We start from the raw sequence: 22,249 nt of genomic DNA on the forward strand, positions 1-22,249 counted from the left end.
GAACATCAGGTATTGGGTTCTTGTAAGGAGCGCGCAACCTAGGGATCTAGGTTTGAGTCCTTGCATGCGCAGTTCATGATGCTGTGAGACTCTAACGCTGCCACTGGTCTGACAGGAGGTGGAGCTCGGGTGGTAACACGAGAGATGGGGAGCGGCTGTAAATACAGATGAAGCTTCGCTTGCCCACCTGGCGCTCACTCCTTGCTGAGCAGCCTGGTTCCTGAGGCCCAGGGCTTGGGGACCTCTGCCCTAACATGCTGGGGCTGAAGACACTACTGGGGAACCCCTGGGAGGGCCCAGTCAGGGGTCAAAGCACCCCTCGGATCTCTCTCATGCACGGAGGGTACAAGGACCCTTGCTCTGAGCCCACTGAGAATCATTCCCAGCAAACTCCCCCACCCAGGGTGCTCCCCTTCCCCATCTGAGTGCCTCAAATGGTCTCAGGGGTCCCCTGCTGGATGGGGTCTGGCACCTCTGTTGTTGTTCAGTTGCTAACTGGTGTCCGGCTCTCTGCAACGCCATGGGCTGGGAGACGAGCAGAGAAACAGCAGGCACCTCTTCCCCTCTGGACACCCTGGCCAGTGTCCAGGGCCGACGTGATGCTCACGGCCGGTCCCAGCCCTGTCCTCGCTCTGGCTTCCAGGGCTCTCGGTGGGCTGTGGGCCACACCCCCTCTGATGGAGAAGTCTGTTGGGTGGGTGGCTGAGGATGACCAATGAGGCAGGAGCAGAACAGGGTAGAGTCCCTCACCGAGCATCAGCGGGGAGAGGGAGCAAGTTGTCCAGAAGCCTGGGCTTGGGTTCCGTGGCCTGAGGTCGTCACATGCAGCTTGTCAAGAGTTATCAAAGGCACCCACACCTCACACTCTGGAATTTCTGACTGGAAATTAAAGGCTTTTTCTAGTTTTTTTTTTTTTTTGGCTGTTGAAAAGCGAAGAAATCTCTGACTGTGGCTCTTAGCTTTCACACCACCAAGTCCACAGCTCCTGAACTGTAGTGGGTGAACGCCTTCTGGAAGGACAGTGTCAATACTGAGAGCCAGACTGCAGGCCAGACCCTGGCTAGGCTGACCGTGTGCTGGTACCCGTGTGCTGCGGAATCCCGAGGGCTGGACCCGACTCGGTATCTGTAATGACTTCAACTTCCTTGTATCTGACACCATGAGAGGAAGGCATGCTGTTATTTTGCACGTTACTTAAAAAGGAAAACTGCCATGATCCTAAGACTTCCCTGAGTGCCTGAGATGTCAAAAATGTGAAGCTGCGAGGCCATGGAAACACAAAACCAGGAAGTGCAGAGGTCTCTGGGTTCCGAGCTTGGCCTGTCCAAGTGCTGAATGTGTTGCAGAGCAAAGTCAGAACCTCACACTGCCCAAGGCGGGAGGCAGGGGCCAGGACCTTCCTTGGGGACCACTCAGACCCTGACAACCCCTTCTGTGGCACACAGATGCAGGAGAAGCTTCTTAAAATCATCAATGCTGCTTTATTTACCAAAGGTGCTAGCCCAGGGCTGGTTCCGCCAGCCAGGCCCTCAGCCAGCCATAGGGGGCAGGGTCGGGGGTGGGGGGGTGTCCCAGCTCAGTCCTGGTGGGCAAGGCCAAGTCGGCCTCATTGTGGGGGCAGTGCTCCCTCCTGGGGCCCTCGTGGGGCTCCTGCCCAGTGGCAGCAGGGGCCAGCACTGCTGTCTCAGGAAGGCACTTTCAGCTTTGGGGTCCCCAAGAAGAACTGCAGGACGCGGTCTGCCAGGAGCGCCAAGCAGAAGTCCAGGAGGAGGACCTGGGCGATGACCAGCTTGAACTGTGGGGCAGGGAGTGCTGGTGAGTCAGGTGCCCAGACAGGTCCAGGCTTCGTCCCAGGACCATGGCTACGGAGCGACTCACCTCCACAGGGATGTCCACGAGCCCAAACTGGCTGTTGAACTCAGGTGAGGAGCCAAGGAGCAGGCCCACAATGGCCAGGAGAGACACGGCTAGGCTCCACACCAGGGGCCTGTTCTCAGGCAGGCTCTCCATGAAGGGCGGGCCCTGTGGGGACAGACGGATGGAGAGCTGTGTCATGGGGGCCGAGGGCAGGCGGGGTGCCTGGACAGGGGCTGGGCCTCACCTTGTAGTTAATGGCGAAGGTGGCCATCTGCATGGCCATAGCCATGATGTACACTGTGCTGTTGACCAGGCTCGGCTCAAATTCTTTGTACAGGTCCACAAACTGCTCCTGCCTGCAGGGACACGGCGGGTCAGGGCCCCTTCGTGATCCCTGCTGCACCCCCAGAACCAGGGCTCTGCTGGCCTGCCCACCCAAGGCCAACGTCTGCGCGTGTCCCTCCTGCCCCCTGGCCCTGGGCGGGCACTCACTTCTCAGGGCTCCGGGCCTGGGCCTCACTGTACAGGTAGACGAGACTCGCAAAGTGCACGCAGAACTGCAGCGTGACGGTGAGGATGGTGTACAAGTTGAAGATGTTGGGCAGGGGCCGCTCTCGAGACAGCGTCTTCAGGGGCTGCAGAGGCAGGCGGGGGGTCAGGGCCCAGGCTCAGCCTGGGGTCACCCACCACCCTGCTCGCTGGCAGGCCTTATGCAGAGAGTGGTCACTGAACTCTGGGGGCTGTGGGTCGGCGCCAGTGCCCTGCTCACTCCTCCAGCTGCTCAGTGCAGATGCCACGCCAGCCTTGCTCAATGCCACGTGCTACCCCAGGGGTCTTACGACCCACCATGCCCCTGCTCTAGAATAAACGTAGAGCCCCCTGGCTCCACTGCTGCTCATGGCACAGGCACGGTCAGTGCAGACCGCTGCCCATGCCCTCTGGCCTCCAGCACCAGCCCTTGACCACCGTGACCTTTGTGGGGCTCCTGGCTGCTTCTCTTGCTCTTTATGCGCTCACTTGAGTGTCGGCATCACCTGGGCCTCCCTGGCTGGCCCCGAAGCCATTCCCCACAGCCTGTGTGGCCCCACTTGGTGGTGTTCTCAGCACTGCACGCTTTCTGAGTGGTCTTGATCATCGTTTCCCCAACTGTCTTGTCCTCACCTGTGTGGCCCAACTGAGACCCCAGCCTGTGGACAATGCTGGACCAGAGATGCTACACTCTGAAGAACCCAAGTGGGCGCCCACCCTGCCCTCGATCTCCATCTGAAACTTGGAGCTGACAGTTCCCACCCCAAGGGTTGCTGCGCAGGTAAGTCAGACCTGTGGCTCCACCTTTAACTGCGTGCCCTGGGTAGCCCAACTGTCAACTGATGGCCACCTGGCCTCTCAAGACCTCCAGGGCAGGAATCATGGCTCAGAGAAGCAGAGGGTACCCTGGGGCTGGGGCAGGAGCCCCTACTTTTAGGCTCCTGGCCCACCTTGGAGCGGGAGATGAAGAGGAAACAGCCAGCCAGAAGCAGCCCCTGCAGCGTGGCCTGGAAGTCGCTGAACTTGACACCCTCCAGGTACAGGACACTCTGGCTGTAGGCCAGGATGAGGGCGTTGAGGGCCAGGATCTTGAACATCTGCAGTGTGGTCACCAGTGTGCATCGGCCCTGCTTGATCACGTGGCAAACTGCGGGGGAACGCAGGTGTGGGCGTGCGGGCCAGGCGGCACGGGCCGAGAACGGGGGCAGCGGGGGGAGCAGGCGGCGGGAGGAGCAGGCAGCGGGAGGAGCAGGCAGCAGGACTCACTGCACTGGATGGAAGAGAGCTTGGAGGTGAAGGGCGCGGCGATGCTGGCATCCCCCAGCTTCACCATGGGCATGCTCTCGTCCTCTAGGTCCCGCAGCACCTGACTCAGGCGGTCCTGCGAAGCAGGCAGGCGCGTGAGACCTGACCACAAGGGGGCGCTGGTGCCCCTCCTCCTCTGGAGACTCACCCGCTGGGAGGCCAGCTGTTCCTCGGGGGCTGGGAGCCCTGACCTCTGCTTGGCAGCCCTAGAGGTGGCCCTGACTCCGCTGTTGCTCAGGACGGGACTGTCCCGGGGCCGTCGTCGCCGTTCGACAACCCTCTCAGGGGCATTGGCCAGGAGGGCCACACCTGGTGGGAGAGTGTCAGGGGCCAGAGCATGGGGCCTCTGCTCAACGCAGCCTGCCCGGTACCAAACCCCCCCATTTCACCTGCCCACCCACCCCAAGGAATGAGCACCTCAGAGAGCATCCATCCTACTTTCTACAAACTACTTATACAAAAACGACATGAAAAAAAGCAATACCCAAAGAAAGTATGTGACCCTGCTGCTGCTACATCACTTCAGTCGTGTTTGACTCTGTGTGACCCCATAGACGGCAGCCCACCAGGCTGCCCCATCCCTGGGATTCTCCAGGCAAGAACACTGGAGTGGGTTGCCATTTCCTTCTCCAATGCATGAAAGTGAAAAGTGAAAGTGAAGTCGCTCAGCTGTGTCCAACTCTTAGTAACCCCATGGACTGTAGCCCACCAGCCTCCTCCAGCCATGGGATTTTCCAGGCAAGAGTACTGGAGTGGGGTGACATTGCCTTCTCCGTATGTGACACTACATAGGTCCAAAGTGATTCCCAGAGAAGTTTATTGCCAAGAGTCATGTGGTCAAAAGCAGAGACATAACTTTGCCGACTAAGGTCAGTCTAGTCAAGGCTATGGTTTTTCCAGGGGTCATGTATGGATGTGAGAGTTGGACTGTGAAGAAGGCTGAGCACCGAAGAATTGATGCTTTTGACCTATGGTGTTGGAGAAGACTCTTGAGAGTCCCTTGGACTGCAAGGAGATCCAACCAGTCCATTCTGAAGGAGATCAGCCCTGGGATTTCTTTAGAAGGAATGATGCTAAAGCTGAGACTCCAGTACTTTGGCCACCTCATGCAGAGTTGACTCATTGGAAAAGACTCTGGAAAAGACTCTGATGCTGGGAGGGATTGGGGGCAGGAGGAGAAGGGGACCACAGGGGATGAGATGGCTGGATGGCATCACGGACTCGATGGACGTGAATCTGAGTGAACTCCGGGAGATGGTGATGGACACAGAGGCCTGGTGTGCTGCTGTCGGACATGGCTGAGCGACTTAACTGAACTGAACTGATGTGGTCATGAGAACTGTAGTTGATGAACCAAGTGAATATCTGAAACGCACTGAAAGAAGGTGGGGCTTCCCAGGCAGTGCTAGTGGTAAAGAACCCGCCTGCCAATGCAGGAGACCTGGGTTTGATCCCTGGGTCAGAAAGACCCTCTGGAGGAGGGCATGGCAACCCAGTCCAGTATTCTTGCCTGGAGAATCCCATGGAGCCTGGTGGGCTACGTGGGGTCGCTCAGAGTCAGACATGACTGAAGCGACTTAGCACAGGTGCATGAAAGAAACGAAGTTAAATTGTCTTTAAATACCAGCTCGCTATCTGTGCTGTGTGACACGGAATCAAGGTGGTGGCTCTCCTGGCCTTGGCTTTTGGTGCTCACACTGCCTGGGGGGAGGGCTGAACAAACCGAGTTGTGTCTGCCCCATGGAACCTGCCTGGGCCCCCACCACACTCTTCCCCAGGCACATGTATCCCTTCCTGGCCTTGAAGCCCTTCAGATCCCCAAGCCCATCGGTCCCTGCCCCATCTCTTCACCACTGCCACCTTACAGAACTGGCTCAGTGGCGTGCCCCTGACGGTAAGCCAGTGATGGCAGAAGAGCCCCCTCCCCCGACCCCAGGCTCACCCACATCGGCGTGCTTCAGGGCACCCACGTCATTGGTGCCGTCTCCGCACATGAGGGTCACGTAGCCCAGCTCCTTCAGGCTGGTGATGACAAACTCCTGTTTGGGGAAGAGATGGGCTGAGTGAGGGCTCTGTGCTGTGCCCAATGCCCCGCCTGCCCTCTGCCACCCCTGTACCCACCTTCTGTTTGGGGGCCACTCGGGCGAACACTTGCACGTAGGGGATGAGGCGAAGCAGCAGCTGGGGGTCCTCGGCCTGCAGGTGGGCCAGGCCATCGCCCGTGAGGCAGAGCGCGTGCTCCCGGGCCAGGGTCTTGGGGGAGCCCTGGGCCAGGGGCTGTGAGACGCTGCCGTCGATGGAGCGCCACTCACACGGGCCACCTGCAGAGCCAGGGCCCAGGGTCAGGGCGGGCGTCAGCTGTCAGGTGGGCCCTCTCACCTGGACCCCACGTGAGCAGGCCCTGTCCTCCTTCTCTGGAGCGCCTTCTTATTCCTTACCCCTCCTAATCCAGGTCCACAGCAACCTGCCTCCCAGACTCTCAGCACCCCACAGAGACCATGCACGAAAGGCTCTGATACAAAGAATAGGGAAACCTCGGGCCTAAGCCACTAGAAACTGCATGGAGAGGCCAGACCCAAACCCAGACAGCGCTTGCCTGTAATGCTGCTCTCCTAGGTCAGGGCACCCCATGTCGCTTCCTCAGGCCACACACTGCTTACTATCCACTTCCCCTTTCTAGCTGGTGGGTCCAGGCTGGGCTGGCCCTGAGCTGTCTCAGCCTGGAGGAAAAGCAATCTCCACCTGGCTTGTTCTAGCTGTTTTGCTAAAGTAGCTTGGCTGGAAAGCTAACAGTCTTGGTATCTCTGGGCCACCCACCTACGATTTCCCAGGCTTTGGAAGAGCGCAGTGCCTGCGACTGGGACAGAGATCTGGGATATAACACAGACTGAGAGAAGGGCGAGGAGGCTCTGGAAGCCCCTCTGGCTGGGCCACGCCAGCATCCTCCTCTGTCTGGCCTACTGCCTGGTGACACCCCTGCTGCACACTGCTCCCAAGCCAAGCCCCGCACTGGGGGCCACCCTAGGGCATCTGATAGATTCCACCCCACCAGCTGGAGGTGCTGGACCTGGATTTGCCTCTTGACCAGTCTGATTCTGAGGCACCACTCACAACCAGTTCGGTTACTCAGGAGACGCCAGAGACCACGAGCTCTGGACCTGAGTTCAAACCCTTAGCCACAGTGTCTCCAAATGACCCAGGTGGATGGATTCACTTCTGTTTCTTTATCTACAGAGCTAGGACCCCCAACAACTGATCCAGCTGGGTTCCTACGTGGTGCGGGAATGGCAGGCCCTTCCACGTGGAGCAGAAGGGCTGACCTGGTGAAGCAAACCAAAGCCTCTGCCCTGGGTTCAGCCACGCCAAACACGAGCACCAGAAGTCCCCGTGCTCTCAATGGGAGCACTCAGGCAGTCAGGCGGGCCCAAGGCGGGGGGAGACTACAAAACGCGGGCTGCTGTGAGTATAACCCATTGCCTTAAGACTGCAAGTCATCGCTGGTCCCGGAGCCAGGGGTCACCTGACGCTGCTGCACGGGCGGGGTGTGGAGTTCCCCGGCCGGGTAGCCCGAGTGTGCTCACGGGGCAGGACTGTGACCAACAGGCCTGTGTCACAGGTGCCGAAGGATGCCAGGCATGCTCACTCAGGCTAGGCACAGGGGTGAGCCACCAGCTCACGAGACACAGGGCCTCACCTTTCCCCGTAGGAGGCTGCAGGATCAGCGTCTGAGCCTTCTCGATGAAATGCAGCTCCCGAGCCACGTGGCAGGCAGTGAGTGGGTTGTCACCTGTGATCATGACCACCTAGGGAGAAGGCAGATGCTCAGGAGAGCAGGGCTCAGCGGTCAGAACTGCAGCCTGGAGACATAGGGGCTAAGTCTCTTCTAAGGAAGGCCGCAGAGGGAGCTCTTGGCCTCCTACTGGGGACTGGGCTTCCAGGAGCCATAATGTCTGGTAGCGGTTTCTGCAAACAATATATGTATCTGTGTCTTTGTGAGAACACTCACAGCCTTTAATTATAACATACACCAAGAACCAGCCTCTGGTGCGGACCCTCTTGGCTTGGAGGCTGGTGATGGGAAGACGGGCCCCGACTGCTGAGGGCCGGGTGAGGACTAATCATATCACTACCCCCTGACACTTCCAGCTCATCTCCCACACCCTAAAACTGCAATCTGAACCCCCAACTAGAAAACACAAGCAGCGAGGACTGGCAGCAAAGCCACCGCGACAGACGCAGCCTGTATGGGTGTGGTCTCCACATTCTCTCAGCCAGTCTCAACTTTCCCCTAAGATGGGGTGGAACGGGGGAACAGCCCTCATCTCCCGGGACGCTGGGGCCTGATGAAGTGAGGTGACAAGGGTGGGCAATGGGTCCTAGAGCATCCTCAAGATGGGGTCAGCACGAGCGTAAGTCATGGTGGAGTTCAACCAAGAGCCACGCTTTTTGCTTCCAAGGCCCAGACGCCCACCCCTGGGCACCCCACGGAGGGCCAACTGTCTTCCACTGTCACACCCCTCGGCAAGGAGCAGCCAAGGCCGCCATCCGGGGGCTGGCAGGAAGGGGGCCAGCGGCTGTACCCGATGGGAGGCATTCTGGATCTCGCGGATCACGGCCTTGGAATCAGCCTTGAGCGGGCAGGAGACCACGATGAAGCCGACGAACTTGAGGTTGCACTCCAGGGCCTCCCGCTTGACCTCCCGGGCCTGTGGATGGAGACACCGGGGCCCTAAAGATCTGCTTCTCTCCTCCTTCCTCAATACCTAAGCTCTGACACGACAACGTGCTGGGGATGGGCGTGTCAGAGACAGCCCTCTCCTTGCAGGAGGGGAACCTGAGGGTCAGAAGATGAGAGATGTGGGGAGGGGGAGGCGCCCTGGTGGCAGAGGGGCTGAGCAGTGGCTGGGCGGCCCTGGCCCCCAGCGGCACCTCTCCCCTCTATCACAGTCAACAGCGTGGCACAACGTCCCTGCGAGTCCACTTCTAGGACCAGAGAGTCTGGCCTCTCCTTTGATGACCACTGAGTGCAAGCTGACCCGCCTCACCTTGTACAGAAAGCAGAAAATCTCTGCTCTCATGGCGCTTGCCTTCTCCGGGAGGAGACGTGTAAGGCATAGAAACCAGAGCACCGAGTACCGTGAGAGAGACGGGGTGGGGCGGAGGGGCGTGGGTGGCAAAGGGCGGGGTGGCTCTGGCAGGTCTGTGACTAGGCTCTGGAAACAGAGGTGTGACCTGCTGCGCTTTCTGGAAGGATCTCCTGGCCACTGGGTGCAAGCAGATGAAAGCCACTTGGATGAGGGCCGAAGTGGAAGCAGACAAAGGAGCAGTGTCGGTGATGGGGGTGGGAGGAGAGCCTACATGGATGCGGGCTGTGACCAAGGGCTGGGGATGCCCCAAGACCGTACGGTGGCCAGGTGGCTAGGCAGGGCAGGGGCGGAGCTGGGGACCCCAAGGTGCCCCAAGGCCTCTGCAAAGCGGGTGAGCATAGGTGAGACCTGGGTGTGTTCTCCAGGGAGCAGCCCTGGATTTGGGGATGGGACGGGGTCCCATAGGGGAGGGGGCATGCTGGGGAGAAGAAACCGCAGACGGAGTGCCACCTGGGGCCTCCAAAGGTAGAGGCCAGGGAAGAAGACGATGAAACTGTGGCTGCTCGTGGTGGCACCACAGCGGGTAGGGGGTGATCTGCACGGGGGTTGGCGGCGGGGCGGGGGGGCCTGGGCCCTTACCTGCTGGTGAGTGAGGTGCCCCAGCTCCTTATACCCCAGCGCCAGAACTCGGGCTCCTTCCCGGGAAATCTCCGTGTGAATGTGGTGGTAGTCAGGTGGGCACTGGGCGAACTGCAGGGAACGCAGGGGGAGATCACCGACCGCCCTGGACCCCCCCTCCCGACCCTGGCCGGGGCTGGCTCACCATGGAGTGCAGGGTTTCGGGGGCCCCCTTCACGGCCGCGATGTAGCAGAGATCGGTGGAGCCGAGCTTCTCATAGGAGGCGAGCACGGACATTCGCTTTAGGGCACTGGCAAAATGAAAGCGCTGGTGAATTTTCAGCCCCTGAGTTTTAATACTTCGGGGGAATACTTTCTCATCTGGAAACAAATAAGCACGAGTCCTGAGGGCCTTCGCCCCGAAGAGGCTGCCAGGCCCCCGCCCGCCCCCGCCGCACCCTGCCTCCCTCCGTCCCGTCCTCCCCCCACCTCCACACACGGGGTCTGGCTCAGGGAGGGGTCAGAGCTGGGCGACCTGGGCACAGAGGCGAGCCTGTGCCACCCGCCTGGCCCTGAGGTGAACACACAGGCGTCTGACAGGTACCCGCTGCCTGCCCGGGGATATATAAGCTGGTGGCGTGCTGGCGGCCCCAGCCCCTCACCTCTGGTCAGTGTCCAGTCCACGGCTGTCAACATGGCTTTCTCCAGGGGGTCACCCACGAGGGTCCCGTCGTCCAGCTGCATGAGGGAGTGGCACGAGGCCAGAGCCCGGTGTGTCTCTATCGGGATGCTGGACACAGGGGTCACCTCCTTCCCGTCCCTGCAAGGAGGACCCGCTGCTTACAGAGTGCCGGGAGTGGGCAGAGCCGCCCCTGGGGGTCAGGACGACGGGCGGGCCCCCACGCTCCACTCATCACGGGGCGGGGGGCAGCGGTGACAGTGCTAGGGTGTCACCTTGGTCCTTGTAACATCTGTGCCTGCTTCACGACGCCCCCAGAGATCACGTGGCTGCCTGAGGCCCGAGCTGGGCCACGTGTTGCTGTCACTCACACTGAGAGTTGCTGGGGGGACCCCTGGAGTGGGCCTCGGTGGGAGGGCCTGTGCCAGGCCCTCACTTTGAAAGCTTGGGCTGGGCAGCTCTCTGTCCCGAGTGCCCAGAAACGGCCCCGGTGGGCACCTGGTGACCCCGATGCCCCATGCTCACCGGAGCCCAGCCACACCGCGCACCACCAGGCTGTCACTGGTCAAGGTCCCTGTCTTGTCGAAGCAGCACACCTCCACCTTGCCGGCGAAGGGGATCCGGAAGGGCTCCGTGCAGTACATGTCTGGGTGGTGGGAGCCAGGGTCAGGGGCCCTGCTGGGCCACAGCCCACTCGGCGCCCTGCCCCTGCCCCGGAGACTCACAGAGCTTGGCCAGGGCGATGAGAGAGGTGTTGACGGCCAGAGACAGCTCGATGGGCAGCTCAGGGGGCACGACGGAGGTGAGGATCAGCGTGCACTCCAGAAAGAGCTTGTAGCGGTTCCGGCTGGGGTCCTTGGTACCTGCACAGACAGGGCCTGCCAGTCCGGGGGCCTCGGGACTGGGGCCGAGCAGATGGGGGGGCAGGGGGTCAGGGCGCTTACCTTCGATCCACACGTAGGCGGCTGCCGCAATGGCAAAGACCAGGAGGAAGAGGATGAAGATGAAGGTCTCCAGGTTGTTCGCCGTCACCCTCTTGACCCCAAAGAGAATGGTGCGCAGCAGCTTGCCCTAGAGGGATGGAGGGGCAGAAGGCTTTCCTGGGAGGGCAGCAGCCTCTCCTGCTCCCCGACTGAAGATAGGGGTCAGGGAAGGAAGTGGCTGTGACTGGGGCAGGGGCTGAATTTTCCAGGGGAGAGCTGACCATCATCTTTCCTAAGGAATCCTTAAGCCACTTCAGTGTTTACTTGGCCCAGACAGTTTCTGATCCCCAGGTGTGCGGGGTCACAGTCTGGGGTCTCCACTAGAGCCCCAGCCAGGGAAAGCGGACCTGCCCTGGGGCTTGTCTCTGCACTTGCCCCCAGCCCAGCATCTGCTACCAGAGCGCTTATGGGCTGTATGTTCTGGGGTCTGGCAAGGCTGCCACCTCAGCTGCCCACCGGTCGGCCCAGGTGCCACCCTCCTCAGGACGGGGCAGGTGCCACACCTGGGACGTGTTGAATCCGGTCCTCAGGACGTAGGCCACACACCCGTTGTCCACGGCTGGGGAGACAGAACGGCCGTCACTCGTGCCCGCACACCCCGGGCCTCTCTCAGGGCCGAGCAGACCCGGGGAGCGGGGGCCCTCCATGCCCGAGGCACTCACGCTTCAGGCCTGCGGCGGCTTTCTGCGGGGGGATGTGCTGCACGACTTTGGTGCCCCCGAAGACGATGTGGAGCCGGGCGTCGGCCTGAAGGTCCAACACCCGGCTGGGGCTGAGGTCCTCGATGGGCTCCTGGGGAGGAGGGGAGGATGGCAGAGTCAACGGCTCACCCCACCCTGGCCTCCGTCCCTGGTCAAGTCTGCAGGGAGCCCGCCCAACCCTCACGGGGCTCCCTATGCAACCTGGTGCGTGTCACCAGGGTCATGGCCCCGGTCTGCCTTCTTTCCACCTTCGTGCACGATACTGACTCCCTGGGACCCTGTACCAGCCCCAGCCCGGAGTCACAGCTTCTGCTTCTCCCTCAGCCCACCTCAGCCTGGGACCCCAGAGCGCCTGGCTCCCCACTGACACTGCTGCCTCTCGTCTCCTCCTCACCACCCGGCTTCCCTTAGTCCAGGGTGCTAGTCCGCCAGGAAAGCCAGGAGCCCCGTCTGTGCCTCCTTCGTCTCCCAGGCTCCGTCCCTCCTGGGTCTGAGCCCGGGCAGGACCCTGGCCCATTTCCTCCCCGGTGAGTGTGATGCTGAGAGGCCTGAGTAGACGGAGGCGCACGCCCCTCCCCGACGCCCGAGCCGGCACCTTCATCTGGGGCACTGACTCCCCGGTGAGCATGGCCTCGTCCACGATGCAGCGGCCCCGCAGCAGCAGCACATCGCAGGGCACCAGGTTCTCCTGGGGGGAGCGGCCTGTGGGGCAGGGCGGGGGCGTTGGACTGGAGCCCGAGGCAAAGGCTCCCGCGGGGCAGAGCAGGACTGGGCCTCACCGATCGAGACGATGTCCCCGGGAACAATCTCATCGCTGGCGATGGGCCTCCACTTCCGGCTTCGGTAGACCTGGGCGGGGGCAGGGTGCCGTCAGTTCTGGGGATGCTCCCATGCTGCACGCCCCCCAAGACCACAGGGACCCTCCTACCCGCCCACTGCCCCACTGGCTGCACCTGGATCATGTGGGGCTTGTTGCCCATCTTCCGGATCTCTGACATGTTCCGCATCTGCTGCTGCACCAGGGAGGCCTCGAAGGCCACCAGCATGGAGAGCGTGAAGACACTGTAGTACCAGTACTCGTCCAGACACCAGAGCCCCACACAGAACACCTGCGGGGCACGGGCCTGTCTGTTCCCAGGAACGTGGGAGACGCCTGAGGCGGACTGGCTGGCAGGCCGAGGGCCACTCTGCCCATGGGCTCTGCCCACGAGGGCAGGGGGTTTTCACGTTTGGAGGTGGGCCGGGAGGGTTCCAAGAACAGGTGGGGAGAAGGACCGATGCTGCTGCTTTACCTGGAACACAAAGAAGGGCGCCGTGGCTCTCTCCTTGAACAGCTCCAAGAAGTCAGGCACCACCATCTCGGCCCTGAAAGACAGACGGCGCACCGTTATGGGCAGGAGGCCCCACTTTGACTCCTCCACCTGGGAGCACTGAGGGCCTCCCTGGGCAAAGGGACGCTCCATTCAAGCCTGTCTTCTTGACCGTGCAGCGCCGAGGCGGGCATGCTGACTGCCCCAGCCCTCTGCTCTGCAGAGCCCTGATGAAACCTCTGAATCTGCACTACAGGCACTTCAGGGAGCAGCCGCACACTCGGTGGGCTGGTGGAGACAAGAACCTGTCAGGTGGTTGGGGGAAAAGGCCAGGGGGAGGAAAGGCTGACTGTGGGCCGGGAGCCTTGAGGCTGCACAGAGGAGGCTGGGCAGCGCGGGGCTGTGGGGCACCCCGGGGCCTGAACCCCACCCTACTATGGAGAGGGGCGGTCTGAGCTGGGATTTCCAAAGATTCCTTGGATGAAAGCCCTGGAATTTGAGGAGAAGGGCTGAAAGGTGTGCTCTGCAGTACTCTGGATGGTGGCTGGCTCTGCCCAGGGGACCAGGTCAACTTGGGCTGTCTCTGTTTGGCCCTGCAGAACTGCAGTGATGTCCAGGACGTGGGACTTGAGAAAAAGAAACTGCACCGTGGCTGCGTTGTGATACAAACTGAGCTCTGACCCGGACCGTCCAGGGTGCCTTCACCCAAGTGAAGGTGGGGTGAAACGGGACACCCCAGGCTGCCGGCACGCTGACCAGGGTGGGGTGGGAGATCAATAAATGCTTCCGGTAAGACTTCCGACTAGATTGCTGGGTGCGGTAATGTTTTTGTAGTTTTTGAAAAGCAGCTAGGTCAAGAAGTAATTTCCTAGAGATTCTGAGGGTTTTCAAGTCAAGGACAATCACCACCAGGATGGGGGCTCTGAAGCCCAGCTCTGGTCCCACCCAGCCTGGTGTTGACACAGGCGGTTCTGGTGAAGGTGAAAGGGCAAAGTGCTAACAGAGCATCTGCCTTCCACCTGGTACAAATGAGCTGCTCTGATCACCGCCGTCTTTTTTCTTATTACCCCTCATACGCTGCTGGGGTGCTATGAGAAGAATGACAAGAATTCACATCTATAGACAAAACTTCAAACAAAGAGAGAACTAGAAACACAAGGCAAGGATGAACAGCCCCGGGCCAGGCTTCCAGCTGCGGGCCCTTCAGGGGGTCCTATCAGCAGGCAAGTTGCAAGAGGCTAGACTAGAACATCTTTCTCAAAGGGCGCCTGCCACGTTCACCTGGGACGTTTTGTTGAAAGGCAGACTCCCCCAAACCGTTGAGCATACACAAACGGGGTAGGCGCCATTAACTGGAGCAGGGACTCGGCCAGTGACTATAAGGCAGAGCCCCAGCCCTGTCTCAGCAGGGGCAACATACAAGCGTGCTGGGACTCACTTGTTGCTCCCAAACTTCTTCTCGGCAGCACGAATCTCCGAGTCCCCCTGGAACCCTCTGTTGCTCTGGTAGAATGAGAAAGCGTTTCCCACTGGAAAGGCCACGGGGAGAAAGCGCTTCTTCTCCAGGGCATCATAGGAATACTTGATCTTCTGGAATTCGAAGGACAGCACCTCCTGCCCGTCTTCGCCCTGTGGGAGGCGAGTCTGTGGCAGGGGCCCCTGGCCTGGGGACCCCATCTGAGCCCATGCCGGAGCTGGTGGTCCCTACCTCATCGCGATGCAGGGCCACGAGTTCGGTGGAGCCGTTGTTGGGAGTCGGCACCACCTTCACAAAGGTCGCTTTGCGGGCATCGTACTCCTGTGAAAGGCAAAGCGCCACTGCTGAGCCCTCCTCAAGTCCCAGCTCCACATTCTGGAACATGCCACTGGCTCTAGGTGTGGGCTTTGCCACACCCAGTTTACCATAGGGACAAGGGACAGCATTTCACTGGGCCTTTGGTCCCGCCCATATCATAAAGCCAGGCTCATGAACAGTGCCAAATGCCCAGGGCTCTGCTGACGAAGGTAAACTCCAACAGGAAAAATGCTGCCTGGCACGAGGTACACTCTCAATCCGTGTGAGTCAGGCCCTGTCCCAGCCCACCTGGCCTGCTGCTCCCACTGACCCCCCGCTGCCCATTACTATTCTCACTGTGTTCTCCAGTGACAAGGGACAAAAAGGCTCACCCTTACTTCAGCAAAGGGCACATGCTGTTTTTTTCCTGCCTGGAGCGCATGGTCACACCGCTGGCTTTAGGCCTTTGCTCAAACGTCACCCCTCACCACCTCAAGCTCCCCCACAGAATCTGTGTCCTGGTTTTCCCTTTTGCACTGACTGTGGAGTTGCATCTCCCCCACTAACACCAGGAAAGCAATGCATTTTGTCTGTTTTGTTATTTCCCCAGCACTTAAGACACAGAGGCACCGAATAGAGCTGCGTTAGCGCTTTCTGCTGTGAGCTGCATCCACTCCACGACTGCTCCACCAGAACCTGTGTTGCCCTGTATTTTGTTTTGGGGGGTGGGGGGCGTGCAGGACACAGCAGTGATCCTGAGAAGCAAGGCCCTGCCCCTCCGGGAGTTCATGGTCCCCAAAGCAGGCAGAAACTAACAACAAAAGACAGAACTACCAGCCCTGGGAACACCAGGTAGAAAGGTGCCAAGTAGTACATGGAGCCAGCCACACGCCAGGTGCTCTGCAGATGGCGTCTCAGGTTCTTCTTACACTGGCACCCCGAGCTAAGTGTTACGGTTCTCACTTTACACTAGGGGAAACCGAAACTCAGAGAGAAGAAGCACACTTATCTGAGACCTCTGATGTAAACTCGGATCTGCCGGTCCCAACCTCCAGCTGTTGAGCTCTCCATTTCTCGAGAGGAAGTTAATAACAGTCCCACTTTTCAGCTGCAGGCTAGCAGGCAGCTGTAAGTTTGGGGGTGTCACCCCCAACTTCCCTCCATTCTTTTGTCCGTCACTGGGATCTTTCATTGCACTGACTGGAAGCTACCAATCCCAGAAGGTTTAGTCTCCCTTCTGGGATAAGAGATTTCAGTTTCTCAAAAGAGAGAATTCAGTTCATATTTGGAGTCAGACAGGTTGTAGGGTGGGGTTGTTGTTTCCCTTTCTCTTTCTGGAGCCTGTGGCGCTGTTCCCTTTCTCTCTTCTTTTAGCAAACAGGTCTGGGATGAGGGGAGGCTGGTTGGAGGCTGACCTCAGTCCCCATGGGTCCACACCGGCTGGTGTCATGAGGCAGGCCCAGAGGGCAGTGGACAGTCAACTGCTGAGTGGGCAGTGCTCATCCAGACCTCACTGCGAGAGGTCATGTGTACTAGCGTGCTGTTATATTCTGAGGGCGGCCCTCTTTAACATCATACCCTTGCAGACGGACATAAGGGTCTCCGAGCAGTTAAGTCACTTGCTCACAAATACCCACTGCTCCTCTTAAACGCTGCAATTAACTGCGTTTCAAGCTCATTTCAGTCGTTGTGGGGTGGAGGCTCCCAGCACTGGACAACAGGACTGATGCTCAGTTCTCAAGATGCACAGACAGGGATATCCATCCTACAGGTCTAGCCTCACACTTTGAAAAACAAGGTAGGAGACAGACAACAAAGAAGGCAGGACCGATTCTAGGAGACTCGTACTCGCTAGTAATGGGAGCTAGCAAACGGTGACATACGCTAGGCTCGGCGCTAAGCTTTTTACAGGGTACCTTATCGAATCTAATTGACCACACCAGGGAAGAATTGCAGAGAAGGGAAGTAACCTGCGCCAGGGTCGTACAGCTAAGTCAGTAGCCGGTCGGAATTCAGCGAGCAGCGCAAAAGGATGGAGGGCGCCCGGCGACGCCTGGGACCGGCTGAGGCAGCCCCGGCTGGGGTGGGGACCGACACGAACGCAGAGGCTGAGATCCGCGGTGAGGCCTGACCACAGCTGTGGTCGGTCTCGGGCGCGCACACTTACCGGGGTGCAGGTGAGCGCGCAGTGCGCGTGCACGGACCAATGCCCCGAGAGGACGGTGAGCGCGTGCGCCAGGCAGATGGTGGCGAGCACAAGCAGCGCGGCCTCGGGGATCTGCGCCCAGCTGCTGCCCCCGCCCCAGAAGCCGGTAGCTGCGGAACCCAGCCAGGCCGGGTAGAGTACACCCACGAATGGGAGCAGCGTGAGGCGCCGCAGCAGCGCCAGCCGCCGGTACGGCCACACAGCGGCGACCAGCTCGTCGCCGCTCTGTATGAGTGCCGGCCCAGCGGCGAGGAGCGTGCGCTGTTGCGGCCTGGGCTTGGGCTGCCCGGCGGGCCGGGCCCCGCAAGGAACCGCATTGCCCACCGCTGCCTCCGCCGCCATCTTTCCCAGCGCCGCGCTCGCTTCCGGGCAGAGGCACCGGCTCACTTCCGATGTTTTACTTCCGGTAAACCCCGGGGGCCGCCATGACACATGGGAGGAGGAAGAGCCCGGGAAACGTAGGTATTTGTGTCTGAATTTGGCTGCTCCGGGCATCGCCATGACAGGCTGTGCCCGGAAGGAGACGCAGGGCACCGCCATGATAGAGAGGGCTTGAGAGGACTAAAACCGCCTACCTACTCTGCCACGCCGGATTGAGACCGGAAAAGACGAGGCAAGGTGGGCTGGGCGCCACCATGACAACCTAAACCGGAAGAAGCGAATTCTCTTCGGAGTCTGCACTGTCTGGGTCGGGAAGGGTGGAGCCTAGACGCTGCGGAGGCGGAACCTAAGAAGCGCCGGTGCTGTGTGGGCGGGGTTTATCATTGAGGGTGGAGCTTGTGTGGGTGCGGAGGGGGTGAGGCTTCCCTCCCCCGGGGCTTGGGTTTAGCTTGAGGCTGGTGAGCTTAGAGGGTCAAGGTAGGATACAGTTCAGCTCAGTCGCGTCCGACTCTTTGCGACCCCATGGGACTGCAGCTCGCCAGGCTTCCCTGTCCATCACCAACTCCCGGAGTTTACTCAAATTCATATCCATTGAGTTGGTGATGGCATCCAATCATCTCATCCTCTGTTGTCCCCTTCTCCCGCCTTCAATCTTTCCCAGCATCAGGGTCTTTTCAAATGAGTCAGTTCTTGGCATCTAGGTGGCCAAAGTATTGTATTTTCAGCTTTAACTTCAGTCCTTCCAATGAACATTCAGGACTGATCTCCTTTAGGATGGACTGGTTGGATCTCCTTGCAGTCCAAGGGACTCATCTCCAACACCACAGTTCAAAATAATAAATTCTTCAGCGCTTAGCTCTCTTTATAGTCCAAATCTCACATCCATGCATGACTATTGGAAAAAACATAGCTTTGACTAGATGGACCTTTGTTGGCAAAGTAATGTCTCTGCTTTATAATACGCTGTCTAGGCTGGTCATAACTTTTCTTCCAAGGTGTAAGCATCTTTTAATTTCATGGCTGCAGCCATACCTGAAAAGAGGCATCGTGTAATAGGTAATAATTACACACTCACAAGGGGCTTCCCACGTGACCATAGTGGCAAAGAATCTGCCTGCCTATGCAGGAGAAACTGGTTCTATTCCTGGGTTGAAAAGATCCATAGGCTAGAGGACCCTGGTGGGCCACAGTTTGTGGGGCTGCGAAGACTGGGCGAGGACTGAATCACTGAGCGCATGCCCACAAGATTACTTCTTTTACATAAGAATATGAAAAATTGGTGTTTATTTACTGTTTCATAAATGCTGTTGTTTGAACAAAATCAGCATAGGACTAATAACGATGGTGATTAGTATTTCAATACTTGTTATTCAGTCACATCTGACTCTTTGTGATCCCATGGGCTGCAGCAGGCCAGGATTCCCTGTCCTTCACCATCTCCCAGAGCTTGGTCAAACTCATTTCCATTGAATCGGTGATGCCATCCAGCCATCTCATCCTTTCCCAGCATCAGGGTCTTTTCTAATGAGACAGCTCTTTGCGTCTGGTGGCCAAAGTATTGAAGCTTCAGCTTCAGCATCAGTCCTTCCAGTGAATATTCAGGACTGATTTCCTTTAGGACTGACTGGTTTGACCTCTTTGCAGTTCAAGGGACTCTTTAGAGTCTTCTTCAACACCACAGTTCAAAAGTATCAATTCCTTAGTGCTCAGCCTTCTTTATGGTCCAGCTGTCATGTCCATACACGACTGCTGGAAAAGCCATACCTTTGACTCTGTGGACCTTTGTTGGCAAAATAATGTCTCTGCTTTTTAATACATTGTCTTTTCTTCCAAGGAGCAAGCATCTTTTAATTTCATGGCTGCAGTCACCATCCACAGTAATTTTGGAGCCCAAGAAAATAAAGTCTGGCACTGTTTCCATTGTTTCTCCATCTATTTGCCATGAAGTGCTGGGACAAGATGCCGTGATCTTAGTATTTTAAATGCTGAGTTTTAAGCCAGCTTTTTCACTTTCCTTTGTCACCTTCAGGAGCTGGTCTAGCTCCTCTTTGGTTTCTGCCATAAAGGTGGTGTTATCTGCGTATGTGATAATATTGACATTTCTGCTGACAATCTTAATTCCAGCTTGTGCTTCATCCAGCTGGGCACTTTGTATGATGTACTCTGCATGTAAGTTAAATAAACAGAGTGACAATATACAGCCTTGATGTACTCCTTTCCCAATTTTGAACCGGCCCATTGTTCCTTGTTTGGTTCTGTTGCTTCTTGATCTGCATACAGGTTTCCCAGGAGACAGGTAAGGTGGTCTGGTATTCCCATCTCTTTAAGAATTTTCCACAGATTGTTGTGATCCACATAGTCAAAGGCTTTAGCATAGTCAGTGAAGCAGAAGTAGATGTTTTTTTGCAGAATTCTCTTGCTTTTCCTATGATCCAATGGGTGTTGGCAATATCACAGTCAATATCACAGTAATCCAAGTCAGAACCTAAACAACTAATGCTAAAGAAGCTGAAGTTGAACAGTTCTATGAAGATCTACAAGACCTTCTAGAACTAACACCAAAAAAAGAGATATCCTTTTCATCATAGGGGATTGGAATGGAAAAGAAGGAAGTCAGGAGATACCTAGGGTAACAGACAAGTTTGGCCTCAGAGTACAAAATGAAACAGGGCAAAGACTAACAGAATTTTGCCAAGAGAATGCACTTGTCATAGCAAACTCTCTTCCAAGAACACGAGAGATGACTCTACACATGAACATCTCTAGAATGATTACATGCTTTGCAGCCAAAGGTGGAGAAGCTCTATACAGTCAGTAAAAACAAGACTGGGAGCTGACTGTGGCTCAGCTCATGAACTCCTTATTGCAAAATTCAGACCTAAATGGAAGAAAGTAGGGAAAACCACTAGACCATTCAGGTATGACCTAAATCAAATCCTTTAAGATTATACAGTGGAAGTGACAAATAGATTCAAGAGATTAGATCTGATAGAGTGCCTGAAGTACGATGGATGGAAGTTCTCGACATTGTATAAGAGGCGTGATCAAGATCATTCTCAAGAAAAAGAAACGCAAAAAAGCAAAATAGATGTCTGAGGAGGCCTTACAAATAGATGAGAAAAGAAGAGAAGCAAAGGAGAAAAGGAAAGATATACCCATTTGAATGCAGAGTTCCAAAGAACAGCAAGTGGAGATAAGAAAGCCTTTCTCAGTGATCAATGCAAAGAAATAGAGGAAAACAATAGAATGGGAAAGACTAGAGATCTCTTCAAGAAAATTAGAGGTACCAAGGGAACATTTCATGCAAGTTCAGTTCAGTCACTCAGTTGTGTTCAACTCTTTGCAACCCCATGGATTGCAGAGATGGGCACAATAAAGGACAGAAATGGTATGGACCTAACATGAGCAGAAGATATTAAGAGGAGATGCCAAGAATACAGAGAGGAACTATACAAAAAATATCTTCATGACCCAGATAACCACGATGGTATGATCACTCACCTAGAGCCAGACATCCTGGATTGTGAAGTCAAATGGGCCTTAGGAAGCATCAGTATGAACAAAGCTAGTGGAGGTGATGGAATTCCAGTTGAGCTATTTCAAATCCTAAAAGATGATGTTGTGAAAGTACTGCACTCAATATGCCAGCAAATTTGAAAAACTCAGCGGTGGCCACAGGACTGGAAAAGGTCAGTTTTCATTCCAATCCCAAAGAAAGGCAATGCCAAAGAATGTTCAAACCACCTCACAATTGCACTCATCTCACAGGCTAGCAAAGTAATGCTCAAAATTCTTCAAGGTAGGCTTAAACAGTGTGTGAACTGAGAACTCCCAGATGTTCATTTCAATACTTAGTAGTACTACTAATAGAAAACGCATAACAATATGTTTGAGATAAATTTGTTTTGATATGTTTATAATTTTTTTCTGTCCTCCAATACGGTAGTTTATTTGAACTATTTTTTAAACTTTCATTGGATATTAAATTTATAGGTTTATTTTGTTGCCTATTAAGGTATACACATGTAAGACTGCAAAAGGAGAAGAGAAGTGCAACAGGGCTTGGATAATATTGTATGTTTAATTAAAAATACGACATTTCTATGTTTCCCATTTTCCACAGTGGGATACCTTTACTCTTTCAGCTTTGTTTCCCAGTAATGCTTCTTTGAGTGGACTGCAGTCATGAGAGCATCCTTTTCACAGGAACTCCCTGGCGGTCCAGTGGTTAGGACTCTGCTTTCACTGCATAAGGGCTAGGGTTCAGTCTCTGTTTGGGGAACTAAGATACTGCAAGCTTGGCCAAAAAAAAAAAAAAAAAGAAAAAAAAGAATGTTTTTTATTTTATGTGGTGATAAAACTGGCCCAGGCAGGGGTTCCCTTGTTGATCCAGTGGTTAAGAACCTGCCTTGCAATGCAGGTGACATGGGTTCGTTCCCTGGTTGGGGAACTAAGATCCCGCATGATGCTGAGCCTGAGCGCCAAAACTAGAGAGTCTGTGTGCTGTTTCGAAAGATCCCGCATGACGCAGGGAAGATCCTGGGTGCTGCAGCTAAGATCTGACACAGCCAAATAAATAAATAAACATTACACACAAAAGCTAGCTCAGTCAAAGACTGCATCACTTTGGGATCCCCCAGTGGTTCAGTGGCTAAGATTCCCGGGGCCAGGGTTCCATGTTTGGTTGGGAAACTAGATCACACAAACCGGAGCTAAAGATCCGGCATGCCACAACTAAGACACAGAGCAGCCAAATAAAGAAAAATAGATATTAAAAATGGTGACATCACTTTAACTCGCTCCCCTGCTCTTAGCAAACC

General features: G+C 56.5%; 1 protein-coding gene across 2 annotated transcripts; it reads right to left on the minus strand.

Moving 5' to 3' along the window:
• On the minus strand, nt 1,459–17,417 carry ATP13A1 (ATPase 13A1). 2 transcript variants are annotated; one of them, XM_018051511.1, is made up of 26 exons: nt 17,010–17,417; nt 14,777–14,866; nt 14,507–14,697; nt 13,051–13,123; nt 12,712–12,867; nt 12,538–12,607; nt 12,354–12,460; nt 11,720–11,849; nt 11,561–11,616; nt 11,019–11,145; nt 10,800–10,937; nt 10,600–10,720; nt 10,058–10,215; nt 9,601–9,776; nt 9,417–9,527; nt 8,271–8,396; nt 7,385–7,493; nt 5,812–6,011; nt 5,633–5,729; nt 3,839–3,999; nt 3,652–3,766; nt 3,336–3,532; nt 2,350–2,492; nt 2,102–2,213; nt 1,879–2,022; nt 1,459–1,795 (listed from the first exon to the last, which is right to left on the minus strand). In XM_018051511.1, the coding sequence occupies exons 1-26, from the start codon at nt 17,388–17,390 to the stop codon at nt 1,685–1,687; spliced, it is 3,600 nt and encodes a 1,199-aa protein (XP_017907000.1). In that variant the 5' UTR covers nt 17,391–17,417; the 3' UTR covers nt 1,459–1,684. The 2 variants fall into 2 exon arrangements, with proteins under 2 accessions (XP_017907000.1, XP_017906999.1); XM_018051510.1 differs by having other exon boundaries at nt 3,652–3,999.

This window comes from Capra hircus, chromosome 7 (assembly GCF_001704415.2).
Source record: "Capra hircus breed San Clemente chromosome 7, ASM170441v1, whole genome shotgun sequence".
NCBI lineage: Eukaryota > Metazoa > Chordata > Mammalia > Artiodactyla > Bovidae > Capra > Capra hircus.

What these genes read in the sequence shown, in the direction of transcription:
- ATP13A1 (XM_018051510.1), bottom strand. Translation starts at nt 17,390, where the DNA reads ATGGCGGCGGAGGCAGCGGTGGGCAATGCGGTTCCTTGCGGGGCCCGG. An exon ending in ACAAGCCCCACATGATCCAG is followed by an intron (nt 12,608 to 12,711) that starts GTGCAGCCAGTG and finishes GCCCCCGCCCAG; the next exon opens with GTCTACCGAAGCCGGAAGTG. An exon ending in CCGAAACCCTGCACTCCATG is followed by an intron (nt 9,528 to 9,600) that starts GTGAGCCAGCCC and finishes CGTTCCCTGCAG; the next exon opens with TTCGCCCAGTGCCCACCTGA.